Genomic DNA, 24,508 nt, shown 5'->3' with positions numbered 1-24,508 from the left:
AAATAATTAAACAATAATGTGCTGCTGACATGTATGTTCTGCAGGCAATTTCAATTGAACTCATTGGTCTCCTGATTCCAAGAGTAGAAAATATGCACCACCTATTAAGATGAATTCATCGTCATAATATAATTTCATTATAGTTTTTCTCTTTTGTTCTCAGTGTGTTCATTCGCATGTCATGTTTCCTGCAAGGACAGTGCGCCTCAGGTCTGTCCTATACCCCCTGAGCAAGCCAAAAGGCCTCTTGGAGTAGATGTGCAAAGGGGGATAGGAATGGCATACAAAGGTTATGTTAAGGTAAGAATCATTTGACCTTGGACATGAGTAGTATTTTTCTCCAGTATAACTGCAAACTTAAATTGCAGATGCTGTTTGGTCTTGTATTGTAGCTGGAAACCCTAACTATGTTTAACTCTGTCCTCAGATTGTGCTAAAGCCCTGGGATTGTGTACAATTCACACTAATGCCCTTAATGCTAATCCTTGAGAAACAGGTGGTTTTACTTGGAGGACTAGAAGTTGGCTGCTGAAATTGCCACAAACATAAAAAAGAGAAACCACCTTTGAGGGAAAAAGAATTCTTGCTATGACAGAGACAAATGTAGGATAAAAAGTAAACTCTGTCACCGATTTGGCATCTGTGGAATCTCTGAAAATACATGTCCTGGGTTTACCACTTGAAAAGTTGAACGTATTTATTAAACCTGGACAGAGAATGGGGGAACTTCATAAATAATTGTTCTGTTCTTGAAATTTCATGTACACTGACACTTTCCCACCAATTTTAAATATAACCAAAATATGGTGTTCAGGTTCCCTTCACTCACATGTGAGTCTCCATGCCTTTCTAAATTTCCTCTTTTATGTCTATATAACCATTTTTACATATAATGAACAATCCATTATTTACATGCAGGTTCCAAAGCCTACAGGAGTTAAGAAGGGGTGGCAGAGGGCCTATGCAGTTGTCTGTGACTGCAAACTATTTCTATATGATGTGCCTGAAGGAAAATCCACCCAGCCTGGAGTTGTTGCAAGTCAGGTGTTGGATCTCAGGTTTGTGTTGCCATGGTAGTTAGAAAACTTCCATTATTTTTCCCTACATCAAGTGCCTCTGTAATCAGTACACAAGAAGCTCTTGTAACATAAGAACTCTGTTCTGAAATGATTTATGCCTCCTGTATGTGGACTTACGGTTAATTTAAGCAGTAAGAAGTGGTGTGACACGTCATTTTCTTTGAAATCACATAATGTTAGTGTGTTCCCTCCTGGAGTTTGATGTGTGTCTTGGGGAAACTAATCAAGATAAAGTAGGGCACAGGGGATGTGCAGGCTATGAACAGGGAAAGAGCAATCCCAAACAAGCAAATCGCAGGTAGAACATAGCTAGCAATTTCAGGAACCTTGGAAAAACTGAGTACATTAAAGCAGTTCTCCAGGAAGCTTTGAGCTTGCCAATTTAGACTGTAGATTACCCCAGCACTCCCTGACTATATTGGTTACAAGGGTCATGTTTTTACATTTAACTGGTTTTTTTTAAGCACAGGAGACTTTTTCCTACAACAGGCCGGTTGTTTCTCTCCATTTTTTACCCAGTAAACGAAAATAAAATTTCTCTTGGCTATGATGCAGTAAAAGTGGAACATCCTGTAATGTTAAACACCTTTATGCCTTTCTTTAGTGTAGAATCTGCTTACACAACTCCCTTGATGAACAGTCCCCTCCAATAAGGCCTAGTGCCATAGGGTGACAGATACTTGGCTCTTTCCTCTCAGTAATTCTGTTTGAGAGTTGATACTGATGATCTCCTGGGCATGTGACAATCCACAGTGTTCAAGAGTAGAAATGTGGAGGCATGGCAAATAACAGCATTCTCATTAGCAGATTGCCTGAGGCAGCTCAGCCAGACATTACTCCTAGCAGCCTTGTGCTTTATCCATTGATGCCTCTTTGGGTTTGTCTACACTGGAATTTTTAGTTGTGTTTTAACACCAGTTGAACAATACAATTGTAAGTTATTTTGTGGACAGGACACCAAGGTTTGTTCCTGGTTATGTTTCACTATGGTAGGAGCAAGTAATGGTGTCTGATTACATGAAAATTTACAATGCAATTAAAAATCCCAGTATAGACAATCCCTATGTAGAAGGACACCGTCTAAAGTACATGAGAGTTTGTTGTGATTTACACTGTTTATTTCTACAATCACAAAAAGTGGGAAACTAGCTGTTTTGAAAATCTAAGTATTCCCTTATTTTAATCCAACAAACAGGTGAGATATGTTGCTTAATCCTTTGAATCTAAACTCTACAAATGTTCCTACCTTGTACACTCTTAGGTGTGAATTGTTTATATTTCCAATGTCGTCATTTGCTTCAAAGAACAACTAACTCTCTCCAAATCATTAGGGTAATAGTCCTAATCAATCACTGACATCCCAATAGACTGTTGAGCATGCCTGGAGCCCATTAACTTCAGTGGGCCCCCACAGATGCAGCAGGCCCTGCTGTAAATTGCAGGATCTGGGCCTAAAATTGCAAACTCTTTGGGACAAGGACTTGTCTTGTCTTGTGTGCATACAGTTCCTAGCACAATGGAGCACCAATCCTGATTGTGGCCTGTAGGTGCTACCACAACACAAATATCAGTGATAGTTGGCACTCAGTTGAGAAGGTTTCTCTAACAAATTATGTTAGCCTCTTACTGATTATAGTTTTCATTTTCTTACCAGAGATGAAGATTTTTGTGTGAGCTCTGTCCTAGCATCAGATGTAATACATGCAACCCGTAAAGACATCCCTTGTATATTCAGGGTATGACTGTTTTAATTTGCTCTTTCTTAGAAATAATGCATGTTAAATATTAATGTTGTATTTTCATCGTTAATTGTTATCCATATAGATGTTTCCAGTTACCAATTACCATTTAATGCAAAATATGATATTTATTAGTTTGCAGATGTATCTCAAATAACCAGTTAAAAGGAGTTTCTAAAGGTGGTAGAAAGGGTTATGGCATTCTTCTTAAAGGTGAACCATGAAATGCAGAATATTTTTTGTTCTCTTTATGATCTATAAAATTGTCATGTTTAAATAGTTTCCTTTATTTTAAAAATAAGTGATTTTGGTTTTTCTTTTTACACTGGAATGATCAGATCCTGGTTTTCCTCTCTTTGCTGTGGAGAACTCTGGCTACAATCTTAGGGACTTGGATGGTGACATCGCAGGATGAAACCTGAGCTGTGGCTTGCCAGACTTCCACATGCAGCATCCCTTCCTCATTACTATTTCTGATTACCTAATGTAAAAACCACATAAGGAATACTTTTTAAAACCATTTAACAATCATATTTATATATTCTAGAAGATCAATAAAGAGAAGAAATAACTTTCCTTGGTTCTTAGTTCACCTTTAATGTGTTTATTTGGTCATCTAAGGACTTTGTACTAAACAGATTGTCTTATTTTTTTATAGATCATCTTTAATTTGGAACAAGATGAACATTGTGTCTTTTTAAAGACAAAAAATATTCATTGCTTTTAATATCTTGAGTTTTGTATCTGAAAACGTTAATTTCTCCAAGTATATCTCTGTGATCCTGTCCATTAAGATGGAGTCCCATATCCATGGAGCACAGGAGTAAAAGAGCAAGCAATCCCAATCACTTATTCCCATCCCCTAAGCAAAGCTGTAAATGTTCTGTATCGGAGAGGCGGCTTAAGTGTGCCTGCAGCTTTTTTAGCCTCTTAGAGGGGATATTTTCTTCAGTGAGAATTTGCACCTGTATTTACTGTTGTTTCTCCTTTCTGACTTTTTTTCCTACACTTCCTTCCAACTTTTAAAATTAATGTTCTGCCCGCTCCCCTCTTCTCAGTGCAGTGAGTAGCTGGTTCTTGGGGGATGTGAGGAGAGATCTTTTGAATATGGTGGTCAGGCTGTGCAGAGTGCCTCATGGGATCCAGACATGCAAAGCACACGGAATGGTCTTGTCTGAGTCTGGACTCTGTAACCTCTGTGCTCACACCCCTGAATGTAAGGCTCTGTCTGGCTCAGAAGGGGAAAATCTTACCATCACCGTGTCTCCCAATAAGAACACGGTAAAGCTCTCTGGTCACAGTGGAGAAGAGCAGAAAAGAACATGCCTCATTCCTCAGTCAGGAAGGAAGACAAGGAAAAATTTGACCTAAAAAAAGGCTATTTTCTGAATTATTTGATTTCCCCAATCAGTTAGTTATACTCTCTGGTTCAAGGGCAATATCCAAAAAGACTCCTTTCCCAGGCCCGTTAGAAAACATTTCCCTAGGAGCTAGATTTGTCCCTAATAGTGCTCAGGAAAAGATGCAGTCAAGGGAGAAATGAAGGCGCCAGCTAAGAGAAGTTCCACACATCAGTCATGCACCCTGGGAAGTGCAAATAGGCAAAATTCGTAGAGTTCCATTCCTGAGAAGAGATGCAGCTGAGACAACGGCAGCATTGTCATAAACACTGAGGTTGACTTCTCTACAGCTGAAGTGGACAACAAAATCAATACAGCCCTCAGACAAAACAGAGGCTTCTGCCAGAGGGTTTCAAAGCTGCTACCAGCTACCTGCTCTCTTTGTGTTGTTCTAGTATGGCACCTAAAGCTCCGGGATTACCACCACACCAGGATAAGGAAGCGAGGTCTTCACTGAAAAAGATACTTATCACCACATCCTGTGCTTTGGATCCTTCCTTGGACACCATCTGCGCTTCTTTGAGTGATGGTCCCTATATGTATTCCACAGATGGGTGTGTATATGCACCATGCATCTGAGTCCAAAAGTGTTCCTTAGCAATGTCCATTGACCTGCCCATGCACAGTGCGTCCCCTCGTGCTCATAGCCAAGGGCAGTGCAGGCCAGTGCCTCTCCAGTTCTCTCTGACGGCTGCATGGCCTGAGCTGGAACTGCTGTTCCTTCGCACTTAGTTTTTGTTGTTCGTTTGTTGTAAATAGTTGTATATAGTTATAGATAGATGAGTTAGTGAAGTTCTTTCCCCATTTGGGGACCGTCCCCACCCTCTGGGGACTATGCCCTGGATTTCGAGATTTAAAAACTGTGTCTCCTGCCTGCACTCGCTTTTCATAAGCGACGAGCACCAGAGGTGCCTTTACTACCTCAGTGAGGCTCATATTGCAGCTCGCTGCTCCATTTGCAAGTCTTTGCCATCCTGAACCGAGGAAACTTGGGAGCTCCACCTCCGTTTGTTCTTAATGGAGGAAACTATGCAACCGGGTGCACGCTTGGATCTGAGTCTGTTGGACCCCCCTGTACAGCAGCCAGCACCAGTGGTAGGCTCCGCTCTGAGCACCTCACATGCTCCAGATCTGTCAGTACTGGAGACCAAGGACAAGTCCTGACATGAGAGTAAAAAACACTCTCACAGGCACAAGAACAGATCCCCACTGCGGACTGCTTCCAAGTGCAGCGTTTCCTCCCTGAGCCGGGCCAGGTCAGGTAATATGTCGCACACGGATCCGACCAGACCAGCACCCAAGCGTCCCCCTGTGGAGAGTAAAGCTTGGCACAAACAGGATCTGACCGTAACCCTGGTACCTGTGTGTTTGGAATGCTCATCAGCCCGTGCTGTCCATCCTGCCGGTACCGCCACACCTCCTGGACAAACTGGCACCACAGGCGCCGTCAGGTCCCTCTCACATCTCCACAGGCACACGGAGAACTCCTAGCTGCTTGTCGCCTCTCTTGTTGGCAGCGGAGCTGATTTCTTTCATACCCCCTGTCTCCACTCCTATGTGGACCCCGGCTCACCTGGGATGTCCCCACTTCGGAAGACAAGCCTTTTCTGTTGTTGCCAGACAGGCCCGTCCCATTGCCACACCTTAGTCCTCCCATACCACCAGTTGCCCCGTTGCCAGAATAGTCTTCAGAGTATGAGGAGTTTTTGGAGCCAGAACCCTGGTTCTCCCGGATGTCACGCCATGGTTCGGACTTGCATCCCTAACCGTCTTGCTCCCTGGCTTACTATCCAGCAGTGAGTGTCCGCTACCCGTGGGGCCCACAGCATCCACAGGACCCTTCCCCTTGGTCATACTTGCACCCTGAGACCCGTACTGTCAACACCATGCACCCTCCCAGACGTCCTATCGCGCCTCTCCCATTCCCGCAGCACTATCAGTGTCTGAGGAAGAGGCAGACACTGAACCGGTACTATCAGTTCCACCAGCCCCCACAGCCACTTCCTCTTAGCAGGATGAGGCACTTATTCTGAGGCACAACCACCAATACCAGGACTTGCTCCAGAGGGTAGCAGCAGACCTGGGGATTCCCTTGGAGGAGGTTCAGGACCAGCAACATCAGTTCCTGGACATTCTTCAACCTTAGGGGCCTTCAAGGTAGCTCTGCCTATTAACGAGGCCATCCTCCAACCAGTGTAAGCAGTGTGGTACACCCCTGCTTCCTGTGCTGCCTGCAGGCAGAGAGGAAGTATTTCATACCTCTGTGGGGGGAGATTGTCTTTTTTTCTCATCCGCCCCCCCAGCTCTCTTGTCCAAGCAGTAGCAGAATGGGCACGCCAGCACCCGCAGAAGTCGACCCCTCTGGATAGGGCAGCAAAGTGCATGGACCCTCTAGGGAGGAAGGTATATTCCTCGGCAGCAATACAGTTCCAGATCGTGAATGGTCAGGCTCAGCTAGCCAAGTATGACTGTAATAACTATACTAGACTAGCAGAGTTCAGGGGCAAGCTGCCACTGGACCAACAGCAGCAGTTTCAGGTTCAGGTAGACGAGGAGCACCTCGTCGCCAGGGTGGGCCTCCGGGGGGGCTGTGGATGAGACTGACACGTCCTCTCACTTTCTCCCAACCGGGGTCGTCCTGCACCAGGACTCATGGCTCCAGTCATCTGGCTTCCCCAGGAAGGTCCAAAATACGATCGAGGACCTCATCTTTGACAAGAACAAGCTTTTTCCACAGCAAGACAGACAAATCCCTTCACTTGTGAAAGGACTCCAGGGCCACATTGCAGACCTTCAGGATACATACACCAACCCCACAACACAGACAGCAGAAGCAGTCATTCCATATGTGCCCGCACACTCCCTGCTCGGCCTACTACCAACGCCAGCAGGAGGCCCCACGTAGGTGGCGCTGCTCTCAACGACCATGCTTCCCCACCTCTGCCACCATCACCTCCTTGACCCTCTCCCAACAGCAGCCAAGACCTCAGTTTTGATGTGGCAGTCGAGACTCACGAACCTCCCCCCATGCCACTTGCGGCACCCCGTACCGCCTTTGGGAGCCATCTTGACCTATTTGCACACAATTGGGGCAAGATCACCACAGACAAATGGGTACTGGAGATCATCCACCATGGATACTGCATAGAATTTCTCTCATTCCTGCCGCATCTGATCCCCTCTCCCCCCCCCCCCCAGTTATTCCCCCCTTGGAATCCTTTCCATCAATGCATTCTCCAACAAGAAGCAAATGCTGTCCTCCTCAAGGGAGCCATCGAGCACATCCCACCTCACTACACGGGACGAGGCTTCTACTCCCCATACTTCCTCATCCTGAAGAGTGGATGAGGGTGCCACCCCATTCTCAATCTTAAGGTGCTAAACACCTATATCAGAAAGTTCAAATTCTATATGGTGACTCTGGCATTGATTATCCCATCCTTCCCCTAGGGAGCCTGGTTCACGGCTCTCGACATGAAGGATGCCTGCTTCCACGTGGACATTCTCCCGGCCCACTGCAAGTTTTTCCATTTTCTGATAGGGCACCATCACTATCAATTCCAGGTCCTCCCTGTCAGCATAGCAATGGCTCTGCAAGTGTTCACAAAGGTCTTTGCCCTGGTGGCTGTCCAAATGCACCGCCTTGGCTACTCGATATATTCCTACCTAGATGTCTGGCTCCTTGTGGTGTTATCGCAATAAGAAATCACCCTTTACATTCTTCTGGCATCTCTAGGTATTTGCATCAATGAGGAAAAATCAGTATTGATACCTACACAGATGGTCCACTTTATTGGAGTACAGCTCAACTCCAGCATGACAAGGGCCTTTCTTCTGGCAGGCAACACTGACAACCATTGTCGCAAGCGGTCTGCCATTGTCTCTCTCTCCTTGGCCATATGGCAGCCTGCGCCTACATAACACCGCACACACATCTGCACCTGTGTTGTCTACAGACCCAACATGGACTATATGCAGGTCAGGGTCATAGTTCCCTAGACAGCGCTGGCCTCCCTCAATTGGTGGACCGATCCTTCCAAGGTCATGACTGACAGCCATGATGGCAGACTCTCCCCCACCACACACACACTCTCACACTGTATTCCACAAGGACAAAGCGTCCTTATGACTACACGCTAAATTCCTCCCAAAGGTAGGGTCGGATTTCCACCTAAATTAGTGCACCCACTTACCTCTTTTCCACCCCAAACCACATGCTTCCCACATGGACAGGGTCCTGCACTTCCTCGATGTCCACCATGCACTGACATTCTACCTCCACAGGACTCGCTTATTTCACGCATCACTGAAGTTATTTGTGACCATCGCCAAACGATCCAAGGGCCAAGCCCTCTCCTCCCAATGAATCTCCAGATGGGTCTCTGGGTGCATCTGTGAATGCAACACACAATCCAGCGTACCCCACCTGATAGTCACAGCGCACTCTATGCAAGCACAAGCAGCCACGTTGCCCTGCCTTGCGAACATCTCATGCCAAGACATCTGTCATGGAGCAACCTGGCGCTCTGTCCACATGTTCACAACCCACTACACCATCTCACAAGCAGTAGCTACAGAGCAGATGTGGGCCAAGCCGTACTGCAGACTGCACTTCCTGTCACATCCTTGCACCCACCTCCACACTGATCATTGCTCGCAAATCACCCACATGTGGAATGCATATAGGGGCCATCACTCGAAGGAGAGGAGATTGCTTACCAGTAACTGGAGGTTATTTGAGATGCGTGGTCCCTATTTGTATTCCACTACCCGCCCTCCATCCCCTCTGCTGTGGACTGGACTGCACAATGATAAGAGGGAGACTGGAGAGGCATCAACCCAAACTGCTTTCTATACCCTCAGCTGTGAGCACGAGGGGATGCACTGCACACATGCAGGTCAATGAACACTGCTAAGAAACACTCCGGACTCAGGCATGTAGCGTGCATGCACACCCATGTTTGGAATAAAAATAGGGACTGCATATGTCTAAGAACCTCAAGTTACTGGTAAATACCCTCTTTTTCTGCCACGTCTGTGGCATCCGTTATAGTGGCTGAAAGACAACTTACGATCCTGACAAGCAAAGCAATTAGTAGCATCTTTGCAATTGCAGGATAGCGGGTTTTTTGGGGAAACTTTGGATAACTAATGGCTGAAAATTCTCAAAAGGAAAACAAGTCTCTAACCCAGGTTCTAATTTGGGCATGATTTCGGAACCACACAAATTTGAGTCTGTGTGGTCATTTCTGCCAACAATACAGAGGGCCTGGCCACGCCCCTCAGGGTATGTCTACACTGCAATAAAACACAAAGAGCTGGCCCATGTCAACTGACATGGGCTCACAGGGCTCAAGCTGCGGTGCTATAGAATTGCAGTATAGATGTCCGGCCTGCTGAGTGGGTTCCCTTAACTTTTCATCCAGAAATGGGGGGAGGGATACCTCAGTGGTTTGAGCATTGGCCTGCTAAACCCAGGATTGTGAGTTCAATCCTTGAGGGGGCCATTTAGGGATCTGGGGCAAAGATTGGGGATTGGTCCTGCTTTGAGCAGGGGGTTGGACTAGATGACCTCCTGTCCCTTCCAACCCTGATATTCTATGAAATGAGTTACTTCTTCTTTCTGTCCAGTTAAATATATTGTAAATATACTAGTAAGCAACAAAACTGTGGAAGTTCAGTACAGTTCGTAGCAATTTAAATGCATCTTTCTCAACATACAAAAAGGTTTCATTTTCTATAGAAATCAATTGAGAATTAAAGGTTTGTGTTTCAGGAAGAATTATTGTATGCTACTGTGATTCCAGTACAGGAAAGACAAGTTTCCATTACTAGCGTGCCTTAAAATAGATCATTTGGGGAATAGAATGTAAATTTTGTTGTTGTTCATATCTGTGGATCAAAATTCATTAACTAAATGTGTGAAAGCCCTAAATATTATCACTGTAGACTGCGTTTTTTTTAAAAAAAAACAAGTACGATGGTGCTCAATGTACATTTAAGATGCATACTATGTTATATACCATTTTAAATACATCCTGAAGCTGATACTTAGAGAACTCTTATAAGTAGTCCTGTTTTTGTACAGTATCAGGGGTGGCCAAACTTACTGATCCTCCAAGTCACGTACGACAATCTTCAGAAGTTCGAGAATTGGGGTGCGCCTGCCAGGGCTCAGGGCTTCAGCCTTTGCAGGCATGAGGAGGGGTCACGTTTTGCCCTCCGTCCCCCTGATTTTTTCCAGGGTTTGCTGGCTCTGCTCGGTCACATGGTGTGGTTGGCCCCCGCACTGCATGGCGGCTGCTGGAGCCCGCAAGTTGCTTGTGGGGAAACACAGTGGCAAACAGCTGAGAGCTGCATGGAGAGCCACTGCTTCTGCGGCTGCTTCTCCCCACAGAGCTAAAGCAGCAGCCCCTCCCTGCAACTCGCAGCTGTTTGCCGCTGCCTCGGAGCGAACACCTAGGAGCTGCTGGTAGAGGCCGGTGAGGGTAAGAGGAGGGGTGACTCAAGCTGTTGGGGAGGGGGGACCTTTAAATTGTGCCCCCCTCTCCCCTCCCCCCCCACACTCAGCAGGCGCCAGTCATCTCTGGCAGAAGCCCCTAGCACCACCACCCTGCCGCAGGGCGGAAGCCCTGAGCTCCCACCCCCAGTCTGGTAGGCAGAGAATGGGGAGGGGGGCTCTGTCAGCCAAACTTTAACTGTAAAAGAGCCACAGTTTTGGCTACCCCTGCTATATAGAGAGCATGTGTTTGTCGTATAGGTGTTAATTTTGTTTTCTCTGGCTGTTAAGGTGACAGCTTCTCTCTTAGGCTTCCCTTCAAAGACCTGTTCACTACTGATCTTGACAGAAAATGAGAATGAAAAGAGAAAATGGGTTGGAATCCTGGAAGGGTTGCAATCTATCCTGCACAAAAACAAACTTAAAAACCAAGTTGTACATATTACACAAGAAGCCTATGACAGTACACTGCCTCTTATTAAAACAAGTTTAGCTGCTGCTATTGTAGGTATGTCCACTTTAACCTTACATTTAACTGTCTGCACTGCTATAACTTTAAGGTGAACTACAATTTTGAATGTGCTGATACCTTAAATAAATTTCTCAGCTGAATCTTCTTCCCATAGAAGTTTGATGGCGTGAAACATTTTTTAAGATGCTAATCTCAATTTTCCCTTCAAAATACTAACTCTATGTGCAGTAAGAAGTACTTGTATAATTTTGATTTCACTAGAAAAAAAAGTGTGGTTAAAGAAAAGCCCTAAACCATTTGGTTGTACTTATTGTTTTGCTTATTTTCTTGAGCAAAATAGTTAACACACTGTGTTCTTTATCTAAAATAAAGTACAAACTTACATCACACAAAACTATTTTAAAATTATTTTCTGCAAGGCTATTTCAGCTACTGGGTTTTAAACATTTTCTAATGTCTTTCAAAGAGAAGAAGCCTAGTTTTAACGTTAACTTTATACATACTTGGATTCATAGCTCTGTTTTTTCCTTTCTCTCTCTCATTTAGATCGAGATAGAATAGCAATTGGTTCAGAAGAAGGACTGTATGTGATAGAGGTGACCCGTGATGGTAAGTTAGATCTCAGTGTATACAGTAATTGCATAATGAATAATGGTCTCCATAAATTTTAGTGCTGTTTTAATATAGATTACATAATAGCCCTTCATCTATAGCTTATACCAGCACGCAGTTAACTGACAAAAGATGGCCATTTGAATGTGAGGTATAAACACTAATTGGGTCATTACCATTACACTTAGCTGGCTGCCTAAAATTAAGGAGCCAACTCACTGGGCATAGTAGGTGACACAAACCTCACTGAAGCTCCAGGATTCAGAGCGCACAGCACTAGTTTTTGTGCAATAAATAGCCAGGCACTTATTGAAGAAAAATACATGGTTTATTTAGAATGAGTTGAGAGAGAAAACTGGTAACTTCAATAAGTTAACCTGGAGGCTGATTTGTTCCAACATGCACAGTCATAACTTAGACTGGAATATAATAGGATTTTAGGATGGTGCTGTTTATATTTTTGCTAGCATGTTGAATACTGTTGTTAGCTTTGCGAGGCTTTCTATTATTCATGCCCTTTGCATTTTCTTCCATTTTTTTTCTGCCTCACAATAAAAGAAACTTGATTGCTGCTGCCATTCTAGTCTATGCTGGTAGCTGACAGTCTAAAAGAGTGTTGAATCTGTAGGTAGCGGACCTCTCCTTGCCTACTGTTATCTGCCTCTCCTTCCCTGCACTGAGGTTCCCTTACAGCTTCCCACTCAGAGCCTCTCTCTGCCACTCCTCCCTCTTCTCATTCTAAAGGCTGTCCTCCATTTTCCTCTGACACTGGTAGCAGTGCGTGGATTTGGCCACGGCTGTTTCTGACCTTTCCTTGAGTACTGGTCGCCAGGGCCAGCAGCACACGTACTCAGTAGGCCCCAGGCAACATAGTGGAAAGAAGACTGCTACTTAGCCCTTCAGTGAGATCCTGCATAGCCTTACTTCAGGCAGTGTTGGGGTTTAGCCCTTAATTACCAGCCATCACGGCTCATATATTAAGGAAGTGGAGTTGTTTTTCCCTGCAACCTGATTTTCCAGAGACAAACCAAACAAGGGGGGAAAGTGTACCTTAGTCCAGCAGGGAAGGCAAGTGAACTGAGAGGGTTACTAATGGACATGAACATGTTGACTTCTCAGTGGTAAGTAATCCTAATATCTGTCCCCTTTTCCATAAAACTGCAAAGCACAAATAGTTCAGTGGCAAGATAGAATCATGGCAGTGTTATATTCACCTCATTATGCTGTAAAGTATTGCAAGTGATGTCTATGCTCAGAACAGATTAGTTAATAAATTGAATTATATGAGTTAGACAAAATATCCTTCTGGGGAGGGATACATGCTAAAAGTTAGTTTACTGCCACTTGCATCTTCCACAACACCCTAAGTAATTTTTTAGGCCCTTTTGTTTTCTCTGGCATTATAAACAACTGGTACAAGACTGGTACTTTTCTACCAGAAAAATAGGTGATATTACATCTGGCTTTTTTTGCCCATTAAGATCTTACAGCCTGAACTATATGGTAGGTCTTTTTCTATCTCATCTCACCGTAGTAGCTAACCACCTGTTCAAAGCCCGTTGCCTAAAGGCTGTGGAGGAATTAAGTGGTGTTGGAGACCATTATATGCAGTTATGCAGATTTAAAAGATATAGGGGCACACTTCAATAGTTTTGAAAAATGTAAACACTGGGTGTGCCAGAGTAGTGTCCTGAAACTCCCTGAGGGACAGATCTTTAATTACTTCCTTTTATAGTACTTTAATTACAGTGTCAAGAAGTAGGTCACCAATGTTAATATCATACTGTAAGTGAAGTTCTTAAATTGCTCTAGCAATCTGGTTATATCTAATGGCTCTAACCAAGATCCTTGTAAACCGCTTACGTGTACATTAGACTTAAAATCTGACGGCTAGGCTTGGACAACAAACAAAAGTTATATTTTATTTGTGGCAAGACATGGTTAACTGAGCAATTACTACTTACCTCGTAGAACATTTCTGCAAATATATTGTGTTTCTGTGCCAGTGGAGCAAAATCTACAAGGACTTTTGATTTCATATGGTCCAAAATTCTAGGGGTTCTTTGTGGGGGGGTATTTGTAGAACCGGATACCTTGCCAGGCTACTTTACCAATCACTGTACAAGCACCAAAGGAGGATTTTTATTTTTTATTTTAACCAGTATTTATTATTTCTAAATATTATTTACTTAAATGTTTTCACTAGTAATAAAGTAAAACTCTGATGTTGATTAAAGTTTTATAAGATAACATGTACATTACTATGAAATGTGAATATATTAATGTTCCATATTTCATAATTGCTTGGTCTTGCCTATTTAAACCTCATGAAATACTGAATGCTTTGCTAGAGCTAGTCACTATTATGAAGATGCTTATTTATCACTCTTCTATTCTTTAGTTCTCTCTACCATCCCATTTCTGCACTCCAGTCAAAGAACTATTGTCTAATACCACAGTACTGAGTTTTCCTGTCTTTGGCATTTAAAGAAAAAATTGTTTGTCTTTCTCTCCCCCCCACCCCCCTTTCCCATCTCTCTCCTTTATTTATTAATGGTGTAAATGTTTTTTCTCTGGGGGTGGAGTCATTAACTGGCATTCATACAGTCTCTCACAAGGCATGTTTGTTTTCCTCTACCTGTGAGGGAATGTGAAAACTCTGGAGGGAGATCTTAAAGATCTTCCTATGTTTTTTGCTGCTGAGGGTTGCTGGAGCTATGCGACTTCATGGTTGAAAAGTGGGGGGCGCTATTGGAGTGGTTTATTTCTTGATTGTATGTTTAAGAATTGGCAAGGAAAGCCTGGAGCCAGGGCCTGGTGTCCCTTTCTAGTGGATGTGTGCATAAGTCTAAATTTTTGATGTGTACGTTACTGTGTAATACTTCCAGGCCTACACATACTGCTGTCATTTACTGGTGGTGGCTTTTGTTCTCATTGCAGTGATAGTCCGAGTTGCTGACTGTAAGAAGGTGTACCAGATTGAGCTTGCTCCCAAAGAGAAAATTATTATCCTCATCTGTGGCAGGAACCATCATGTTCACCTGTATCCGTGGGCCTCGCTGGATGGATCAGAAAGCAACTTCGACATGAAACTTCCAGAAACTAAAGGCTGCCAGTTGATTATAACTGGAACACTGAAGAAAAGCTCTTTGACTTGTTTGTTTGTGGCAGTCAAACGACAGGTTCTTTGTTATGAAATTCACAGAACTAAACCTTTCCATAAAAAATTCACTGAAATTCAGGCTCCAGGAAATGTACAGTGGATGGCAGTGTTCAAGGACAAGCTTTGTGTTGGCTACCAGTCTGGGTTCTCTCTGTTGAACATCCAGGGAGATGGACAATCTATAAACCTGGTAAATCCTAATGACCCCTCGCTTATGTTCCTCTCACAGCAGTCTTTTGATGCCCTTTGTGCTGTGGAGCTCAGTAATGAGGAATACCTGCTTTGCTTCAGCCATATGGGAGTGTACGTCGATTCACAAGGTCGAAGGTCACGCATGCAGGAACTAATGTGGCCTGCAACTCCTGTTGCCTGTAGTATGTATATGTTTTTCTGTTGCCATATCCCTGTTGCTGCTTTACTTGTCTAAAAATAATCAGCATGTATTCTATTTTGCTTTGGTTTGTCTTTCAATTTCTTACAGCTTTAAGTTTTGATGAGTTAACAGAATAGTAATTCTTCCACATAAGGACCATTTTGTGGAAAACTCCTGGATACTGTAGGAAAGCAGTTTTTACTAGTCACAGGAGACAGAAAATTAACGAAAATATAAAGCAAGATGACGCTTTCTTTTAAATACGTTCATGTCTGATTAACTAAGAGAGTAACCTGGATGTAGGATAGCAAAAGACCACATAAACTGTAAAATTCTTTGCTAAAATCTTTTTTGCTCCGCCAGTGGATTTAAAAGTACTTTTGTCTTCAGGCCACTTTCTATAGCATTTCAAATCCAGTACCTATCAAAAGTTGTAGATCAGAGTTTTCAGCTACTAACACAGAAGGTGACATGGTTCAGGAAAAATATTGCTTTTTGGCAGAGCTGGTAAGAAAACTTGTATCAATTGTTTCTGAAACCAAAGGAAGTTTACAAAAATATGCAAAATTGTATTATGTTTTCCAACCAGCTGTAATTTTGAGGTCTGTTGTTTTGAAAGAGGCACAAATGAGTTGGTGAACTACATATAGTGACTTAGAAATCTTTTTTTAAGCATTATTCCATTGATTGCTTATAGTAAGTACTAAAATTATTTGGAGTTTCAATAGCAATGACTATATGTGCCAAATTATTGTAGACCAAAAAAGAGCCATTGTTTAAATAATGAATTAAACCAATCGGTTCACTAGCTGCTACAGCTGATAGTAAAATTCCTCAAACTGCAAGACCTTAATAGTTTGTTTTATTTTAATTCTAAATAGAAATTATTTGCTTGCCTTACTGACTTGGTTCTGTATATAAGAGTTTGGAGAAGGGCATAGGGATGGGATGTAATCAGCAAATTTACTTTAAAACTCTGGTTCAACAAACCAGATGCACTGGTTTGTTGGAGGGTTTTTGTTTACTTTTAGTATTATAAACATTTTTAGAATGATTTTTGCACATTGGATTCTCAGTTTGGCATTGACACAGATGGCTGTGGGAAGAGACCATAAGCTTGATTTGCCTAAAGAAACCTGGTTACTTTCACCAGCCTACTCCCCTTGCCTTGGTCCTGATGTGTTACCGGTGAAGACTTTCTATCCTTTCCTGTTAGTTATCCCATCATGAGATCATAAAACTAGAAAAGGTTCTTTCTCCCTTACCAATGTACTCAATCCTAAGGGATTGTTTACTAGAGAAATTATGTCTTGTGATGGAGTATGTTTATCTTCCAAAGGTCATTGCTGGGGACACGAAGACACTAATTTGAGTGGAGCAGGTGTCTGTCTGAATAAGTCATTTCTGGAAGAGGTTTTCTTCTGAAGACATGATTCATGATAGCTAGCTTATGATACCATGATACCAGGCTTCCTTTGAGAGAAAACAAGTTTTTAGCTACAAGAGCACACATCACTGCCTTGCAGGAATTTACTCTCACATTGAATTCTGTGTCCCTGTTAGGGTTTTTACCCTCTGCGATTTATTGAGGCAATCCTGCCAGCTGAGTACATCTTTTTTTCTCTCCTAAATACTATGTGATCTGTAATGGCTGTTCTTTCTGAGGAACTTCTGTCAGGAGCAGGCCCAGGCGTGTTGGTGCTAAGATGTCCTGATCATTGCCTTTTTTCTTTTTTTCTGAGCTAAAATAAAGTTCTTTGACACACCTAATGTAGAGGATTCAAAAAGAGAGAAAGCAAGTGGTAAGGTTTGAAGCTCTTGAAGTATGTTTCATTAACCTGGGTAGAGCAACGTGCACATGTAAACCCAAAGGTAAACCATTCCAATAGAGGGAGGAAGGAAATGAACATTAAGCTGTGCAGCATAACTTGATGACTTACCTCACAAGTAATACTCCACTGCATGTGCTTACTGTATAGTTATAGACAGTGCATCACTTTCAAAATGCACTAAGCTGCTTCCTTAGACATGGTAGCCTTAAACAGGATGTTAAGTGCAGTTCATTTCCTATAGAATAACTCATTTACATTCCTGACACTTACTGTCCAGACTGTAGACAGCATCTTGAGAGTATTAAACCAAGATTTGAAGTCAAAAGTAGTAAATGTATCAAAAATTAATAATAATAAGATTTGCAGGTTGGTGGCTGTTTACCACAGCAAACCTCTATTTCCACCAAAATAACATGAACTTGACAGGGATACATGTTTTTTCTTTTAAGAGATGGCTTAAAAAACTGGATATTTTAATCTCCTCTTAAACATACATAGCTGAAAAATATAACACTGTTAAAGCAATGCTCAAATGTGTGCTAACTCCAGACTTGTTGAACACTCCTTGACTTTTGTTTTTTGTCTGTACCAGGTTGCAATCCTTCGTATGTTACAGTGTATAGTGAATATGGCGTTGATGTCTTTGATGTTAACACTATGGAATGGGTTCAGACAATTGGCCTACGAAGGGTAAGTAGTTCACTTCTGTTGCACAATTTAATTAACTCTGATTTGGAATGGAGGCTCCTTCACAATGTACACTGCAGCTGGGTTAATTTTCCCCCCCTTTATCTCCAAAACAGATCAGACCATTAAATGTGGAGGGCACACTGAATCTCCTTAATTGTGAACCCCCACGGCTTATATATTTCAAGAACAAGTTTTCAGGTTAGTCTTCTTGAGGGAGGGCAGGAGTGGTGTAATGACATTAGGATGGGATGACCAGTCAGCTTGAAACAATCACAAACTTGTGAGCAAGACAAATTTTTTAGATTGTAAGAATCCAGTTTCTTTCAAACATGCAGTGCGTTCTTTACAGAGTCAACATGCTTTGGAAAATAAATTCTACTATTTGAAGGTGTGTATGTGTCATTGCATTATGTGTTGTTGCAGTAGGAGCTGTCCTCAGTGTGCCAGAAACTTCTGATAACAGCAAAAAGCAAATGCTTCGAACCAGAAGTAAAAGAAGATTTGTCTTCAAGGTTCCTGAGGAAGAGAGATTACAACAAAGACGGTAAGGGTTTAATATCTGTACATAGCAGCTTGTACATATTGAAGTGGAATTGTTATGAAAGTGAAACAATATTAATCATGAAGTGTTGCTCTTTCAGAGAGATGCTGAGAGACCCTGAACTAAGATCAAAAATGATTTCTAACCCAACAAATTTCAACCATGTGGCTCATATGGGACCAGGAGATGGAATGCAAGTTCTCATGGATCTTCCACTGGTAAAATAAATATAACGGGGAGGGATACATGTGTGTTCAGTTTTGCACTTAAAACCTATGCAGATGGACTGTATAAGGTTTCAGCATTATATTTTAAAATCTTTCAGAGCTGTTAGACACTTTCAAGCTATGATTTCAAGAAATGTGTGCTCCTACAATGCATAGTGCTTCTCAGTCTTATACAAGGAAGTGTTAGCTGACTTTAAAATGGAAAGCTGAAAGAAAGAAATATCACTGCCAAGAGTTTGATAGTATTTTGTAAATAATCAGTCTTTCCCCCTTCCTCTTCCTTGTTTGTTTTGTTAAAATAACAGAATGAATTTCCTTCCCCCTCATCCTCTCGTCACTCTGCTCTGATATCCCCTCCAACAAGCTTTGAGCACGTCTATCACATGAGCCCTATCTCTGCAGAAATCTTTCTCCAGAATGGCCATTCCTCATTGCAAGGCTCCCCTCTGCTTTCTTCCTCTTCCTGTCCCTCCTCTGCCCCCTTGGCAAGGGTAGGAGTAGCTATAAACTTTTAGGAACTAGAATGGTGTGCTGTGACGCTTTGCCAATACTAGAGCAAAAACTAACACAGTTGGAAGATAATTACTAACGTGCTTCTAAGTCAGTGTTCACAGCTTGATTTTTGTACTTGGATTTAACAAATGTACTGTGGTGTCAGCGGCTAAAATAAAACAAAGGTAAGAGAATGAGATGTGAAGATGCATCTTTATCTTTTATACCTTCCGTTTTGAAATTCCCACCTTTCCTCTCTTTCATCTCTGCTAGCCCAGGCAAGGGTAATATATGCTTCCTTCCAGCGGGAGGAGACAGGAAAACAGCAATTGGTGATGTCACTGCCCCTCTGTAAAGGTTTGCTGCCTGCCAAGTTCCAACGGCTCCTGTCTCCAGCAGGTGGAAGGAATTTCTGCTGGCTGCTTTGCGGCTCAGTCCTTTCCTTGTGTTTTGTTGAGGGTGTTTGAAAGGGGTGTATTTCTGATACTGTATGGATGCAATCAAGTAGGAGCATTGAGTTTTTGTTTCTACAAACCATTCTGTGTAATGGTTCCAAGCGCATGGGTGTTGAATTATGCTAGAATTTTCATGGGAAAGGAGCTTTAATTGGAAATATCCTGACTAAGGATATGTTTGGTTTGTGTTGCAGAGTGTCTTACCTTCCGCCCAAGATGAAAAAGCATGTCCCTCCACAGCCAACCTCTCACGGCAGCAGCAGAGAAGCAAAACCTACATTTCATGGCCCTCATCAAGTAAGACTGAAAACAAGCAGGTCTGTTCTAACTTAAAGCTTAGATTGTTTCAACATGAGGTATAAAATGCCTTTGTTCTGCAGGTGGCGGTGATTTGGGAGTAGCCGTGCCTCTGAGAAGTATGTCCGACACTGACCAGGAGTTCGACAAAGAGGTAAAGTAGTTTTTATTAAATGGCGACTGAGGAAACATTTTGATAAAGATTGCATTTCTGCATTTCCTCTGCAAAGAGTCTTCCTAGCACACAAGGCCTCTAATGGCAAATTAGTGAAGCCAGCATCAGCTACGAGGACTGAAGGGATGTTTCTGACAGTAAGCTTCAAGGATGTGCTAGTGGCTATGGTTAAGTCTTGTCTACAGTCAGAAGCTGACCCATCGCTGAAGTGTTCCTGAAGCCGCTCAGTCACGTTAACAGTGCTGAAACCAATTGGTCTCATCCACACTTAACAGTTTTCCACACTGGTTCAGGGGGACTGTTGCCAAGAACCTTTTAAACAAATGATGCATTGACTCACTGAAATATGTAATGCCATTTCTTTTGCAGGTCTTGCAGTATGTGCTGCTTTTTATCTGCAGGTGAAAGAGATTGCAAGTGGATACTTCCTGTCATCACAGGAGTATAAAACTGCATGAAATTCAAGTGTCTTTCACCAGGCTAGTGAAATAGGATTTTTCATCTGTATTGTCATCAGTGCAGTTTTTTTACAAGCTTTGTACAGGTACTTTCATGTGACCTGTGCAAGTGAAATATTAAGAAATGTGACTGGGACTGGGCCAAGATCTTTGAAAGTGACTAGTGATTTTGGGTGTCCAATTTAAGAAATCTTTTAAAGACTTGATTTTCAGAGTGCAGGTGCTCACTGCTTTCTGAAATCAGGCCTCTTTGAGATGTTTCAAGTTGTGCACCCAAGATCACCAGGCAGTTTTGAAGATCTTGGCCCTGAGTTCTAAGTCCAACTCTCCCTCTGACTCATGTTGCCTTGGGTGAGCCGCTCTAAAACAAAACACAAATATTAATTGAGTGGCTAAAGTTTAGATATCTAAATAAGCGTCTTGATTTTTCAGAGGTGCTGACCACCTACAGTTCTTGTTGACTTCATTATGTATTGCAATCTTCTTCCTAGATCTCCTGCACATTCCATATTCTAGTTGTTTGCTGTTACTTGTAGATGCATATACTGGAATATATTCAATTTTAAAAAGTATTTAATTTTCACTTTTTTGTTAAATCTTACATTGGTTATTACCTAGAAATTTTAATTTACAATATAATAGATTATTACACATGCAAAATCAGGATCTAACACTACCTTTATATCATTGTTTTCCCATAGCTTGCTGCCTTATCACAGCATGAACTCAACTGTGTATCTTGTTAGAATAATCTTATTATCGGTGGTATATCCTAGAAGTGGCAAAATCTTGTGAACAGCAGTCCTCATGGATGTCACCTTTCAGTCAATGAGCTAAATTTAAATCCCCTTTTCTGCAGTAACTGACTGCGATGATAGCAGTTTGCCTGTGAAACTTTTCATGAGCCACAGATTTGTGTACTGTTAAGGGTTACAACTCCCCAAAATAGTGGGAAACTGGCCAGCTGAGGGAAGACCAAGATTTGGAGGCAGAGTTCCAACAATCAGTAGGGTGTCTGGAAAATGACCTGGAAGAGAGCTGTCTTAACTGAGTTATTGAGTGGAAGGAGTCTCCTGTAAATACTTGTTGTTTCTGCAGTGGGTTTCCAGCCTGTTGTTTGGCAACTCTCTGATTATTTTGTCATGCAGTCAAAACACTTCCCACAGGTTTCCTCATGCTGCCAGGGCCATTGTTTGCCAAAAGCTTATGCAATATGTAAGCTATTTTATAATTTCTATTCTTCAGTGTGTTGATAAAGTATTGGAATGAAATTGTTCATTTATGATATGTGCAAACCAATCCTATTTTGTGCTCACTTAAATCAGTTGGGAAAAATTTGCTGAAAAATCCTAAATTACATTGAATAGAAATAAACTTTGTTTTCCAACAGGAAAAGCTTTGTAGTGGCTAGAGGAGGGGAAAGTAATAATAGGGACTCCTGAGTTCTTTTCCTGACTTTACCATTTACTTGTGTTGATATTGGTAAGTCACTTAGGAGACTGATCCAAAGCCTATTGGCACTAATGGAAATATTCATGTTAACTTCTGTTAGCTTTGGCTCATTCCTTCTACCTCTGCCTCATTTCATGAGTGTAATGTAAATTAATGTAAAAGTGAATGTAGCACCTTAATTATGTTTGTAAAGTGCCTTGAAAGCTTCTGAGTGTAAAGTATTTTAAATAAGAAATTGAATCCTTTTTGTTTCTCTTTAACAGCCTGATTCAGATTCTACCAAACACTCTACTCCCTCTAACAGCTCAAATCCAAGCGGTCCCCCAAGTCCCAATTCTCCACATAGGAATCAGCTTACACTAGATGGACTGGATCAGTCAACCTGTGATGCGTAACACTACCGCTCCTACCATTCCAGCTTCGATCATTCACTGCTCCGTGGAGTATTCGAGAGCAAGGCAAAGCTGTCTCAGATGCTAGTGCCAAGACTGATGCTAAATCTCTAGTGTTGCACAAGAATAATTATATATCCAGATTGTAGATACAAAATATTGAAATGAAGAAAAATACTTTACTACAATAGTGATCAAGCTTTTTATGCAAAATTGTTCACTGTTAAGTTATGGTTGATTCATTCGTTTTATTTCTGCACAGCTATCACAGTTCCATTGCATAGTAGGATTAAAGGCCACCAGTAAATAGTCTGATTCTTATGCTGAAAAAGAAATAGAGAAGAGGTACTGATAGTGTTACTACTAAACAGTATCAGAAATCTTATTTTTCTAGAGAATGATGTAATGTCTCATTAGCAGGAAATCCTTTTAGACAGAATTTGGACCTCTGAATAGGAAATACAAGCAGCTTGAGTTACATCCTCAGATAAATATACTTTTCCCTTTTTCCTGTAACTGTTTCCTAAGTCTTTAGGGGAATGATAGGAAGCTATAGGCTGTTCCCAGCATCAACAGAATCATCAGGAAGTCAAATGAAAGTTGGTGATAGTTTTGTGGCCTTTTAACTCATTTAGCCATTACATTTCAGCTGCATAACTGTCTTTCTATCTTTCTACCAACTTTTTAGTCTTGTACATAGGACTATTACTAGTAATGTTTTACTCTTACCCTGCTTTTTAGTCCTTATCATTCATGATCATTAGTCAGGGCTTTTAAGACATCAGTAAATAATGCTGTGAAAACAAATTTTACTTCTAGTTCCTGCTATCCTCCTCTGAGATGTCGTTTCTCTTGGTTTTTCAGTGTAAAATACACTACTTTTTTTTTTTTTTTTAAAGCTCGCAAGCATTCTTGCAGGAACACTACCCTTAAAGTCTGCTTGAACTAAGGGACTGTATCATACTAAAACATCAGTCTATTTTATTGGTAACCAAAGTGGAACATGAAGGATGTGTAAGCGAGGGTGCTGCTTTTTGATTAATTGTATCCTCACATGCATGAAGACCCCATGATTATTAATCAAGTATTGATCATGGAGAAAGATGCACAACACACTCCTGTATATTTTGCTATGGCCCACGTGCAGTGGTGATGGTCTTGCGTGTATATTTAATCTCATGCCTCCATGTATTATACATTTAGTAATCAAAGATTTGTGACCATGTTTCATTAAAAGCTTGTAATTAATTCAGTGGCTGGCATATCCAGTTTGTCATTGTCACACTAGTGTGCCTTCTGTGCCAATTTTATGACAGTTGGATGTCACTTATTTAAAATTTGGTTTAAATGGGCTAATGATAATATACCAATGGCTAATGTTCTTTTCTGAAACACTGTATAGGACGTGCACTTATTTAGTTTAAACTGAGTGTTCTAGTCAACATTTAATCCTGTTACATTAAGTGTTTGACAGTACTTGCTCTTTTTTCCTCAGATTATTGATAAAGGGGGCTCAATTAGAGCTGGACACTACTGCTTTGGGGGTTTTCTGGTTTTTACTTTTTTAATGTAAGTCTAAGTCTTTGTAATTATTGAATTGTGAAAACATTTTTGAACAATTTACCTGTCAATAAAGCAGAAGAGGGAGGTTTTAAAGTTCATAATGGTCTGTCTTGACATGTGAAAATACTTTACTGTATTTAGTTTCATAATAAATTCACTGTGTTCAGTTAAAACTTAAGATATAAAATGAATGAGAAATATTTTGAAACGCCATTCATGAGCATTACAAAAGAGATGTGAATTTCTGTGCACTTGTTTAATGGCAAAGAAAAACCTTTTGCTAGTGCTGCTGGAATTGCAGCAACTTCTCTTCGTCTGAGAAAGGATTATCATTTTCATTCTGAGTCCCTGATTCATGTTAGCATCTTTAAAATATTTAGAACAATTATTTCTTGGGGATTGAGGTGTAGGTGAAGGGACTTCAATATCTGTTCAAACATCTTCTAAATGCAGGATGCAGGAAAGTCGGATGGATGCAGGAAAGTCGGGAAGATGCAGTGGTTCTAAAGAAACACTGTTATGAAAACGTTAAAGCGTGGGAATTTGAATGCCTAGGCTGAAGTTCCATTGTTTTAACCCATCTTACTGTGCCTACTG

General features: G+C 41.7%; 1 protein-coding gene across 4 annotated transcripts in view; it reads left to right on the top strand.

Moving 5' to 3' along the window:
* CDC42BPB (CDC42 binding protein kinase beta) overlaps positions 1–24,012 on the top strand; it is a 138,842-nt gene extending 114,830 nt beyond the window's left edge. For 2 of the 4 annotated variants that reach the window (XM_084630317.1, XM_084630315.1), the window contains 13 exons: positions 164–300; positions 919–1,058; positions 2,734–2,815; positions 11,009–11,225; positions 11,736–11,798; positions 14,742–15,338; positions 17,762–17,859; positions 17,973–18,057; positions 18,286–18,403; positions 18,501–18,618; positions 19,769–19,871; positions 19,955–20,025; positions 22,220–24,012. In XM_084630317.1, coding sequence (XP_084486443.1) covers positions 164–300; positions 919–1,058; positions 2,734–2,815; positions 11,009–11,225; positions 11,736–11,798; positions 14,742–15,338; positions 17,762–17,859; positions 17,973–18,057; positions 18,286–18,403; positions 18,501–18,618; positions 19,769–19,871; positions 19,955–20,025; positions 22,220–22,351 — 1,961 coding nt within the window. In that variant the 3' untranslated portion in view covers positions 22,352–24,012. Of the gene's footprint in view, positions 1–163; positions 301–918; positions 1,059–2,733; positions 2,816–11,008; positions 11,226–11,735; positions 11,799–14,741; positions 15,339–17,761; positions 17,860–17,972; positions 18,058–18,282; positions 18,404–18,500; positions 18,619–19,768; positions 19,872–19,954; positions 20,026–22,219 lie in introns of all 4 variants that reach the window. The other 2 variants (XM_084630316.1, XM_084630314.1) reach the window with 1 other exon arrangement.
* The last annotated feature ends 496 nt before the right edge of the window (positions 24,013–24,508 follow it).

This window comes from Lepidochelys olivacea (genome assembly GCF_965140295.1).
Source record: "Lepidochelys olivacea isolate rLepOli2 genome assembly, chromosome: 6".
NCBI classification, from domain to species: domain Eukaryota; kingdom Metazoa; phylum Chordata; order Testudines; family Cheloniidae; genus Lepidochelys; species Lepidochelys olivacea.
Note: the sequence above shows the minus strand (reverse complement) of the source record. Positions and strands in the feature narration are given on the sequence as shown.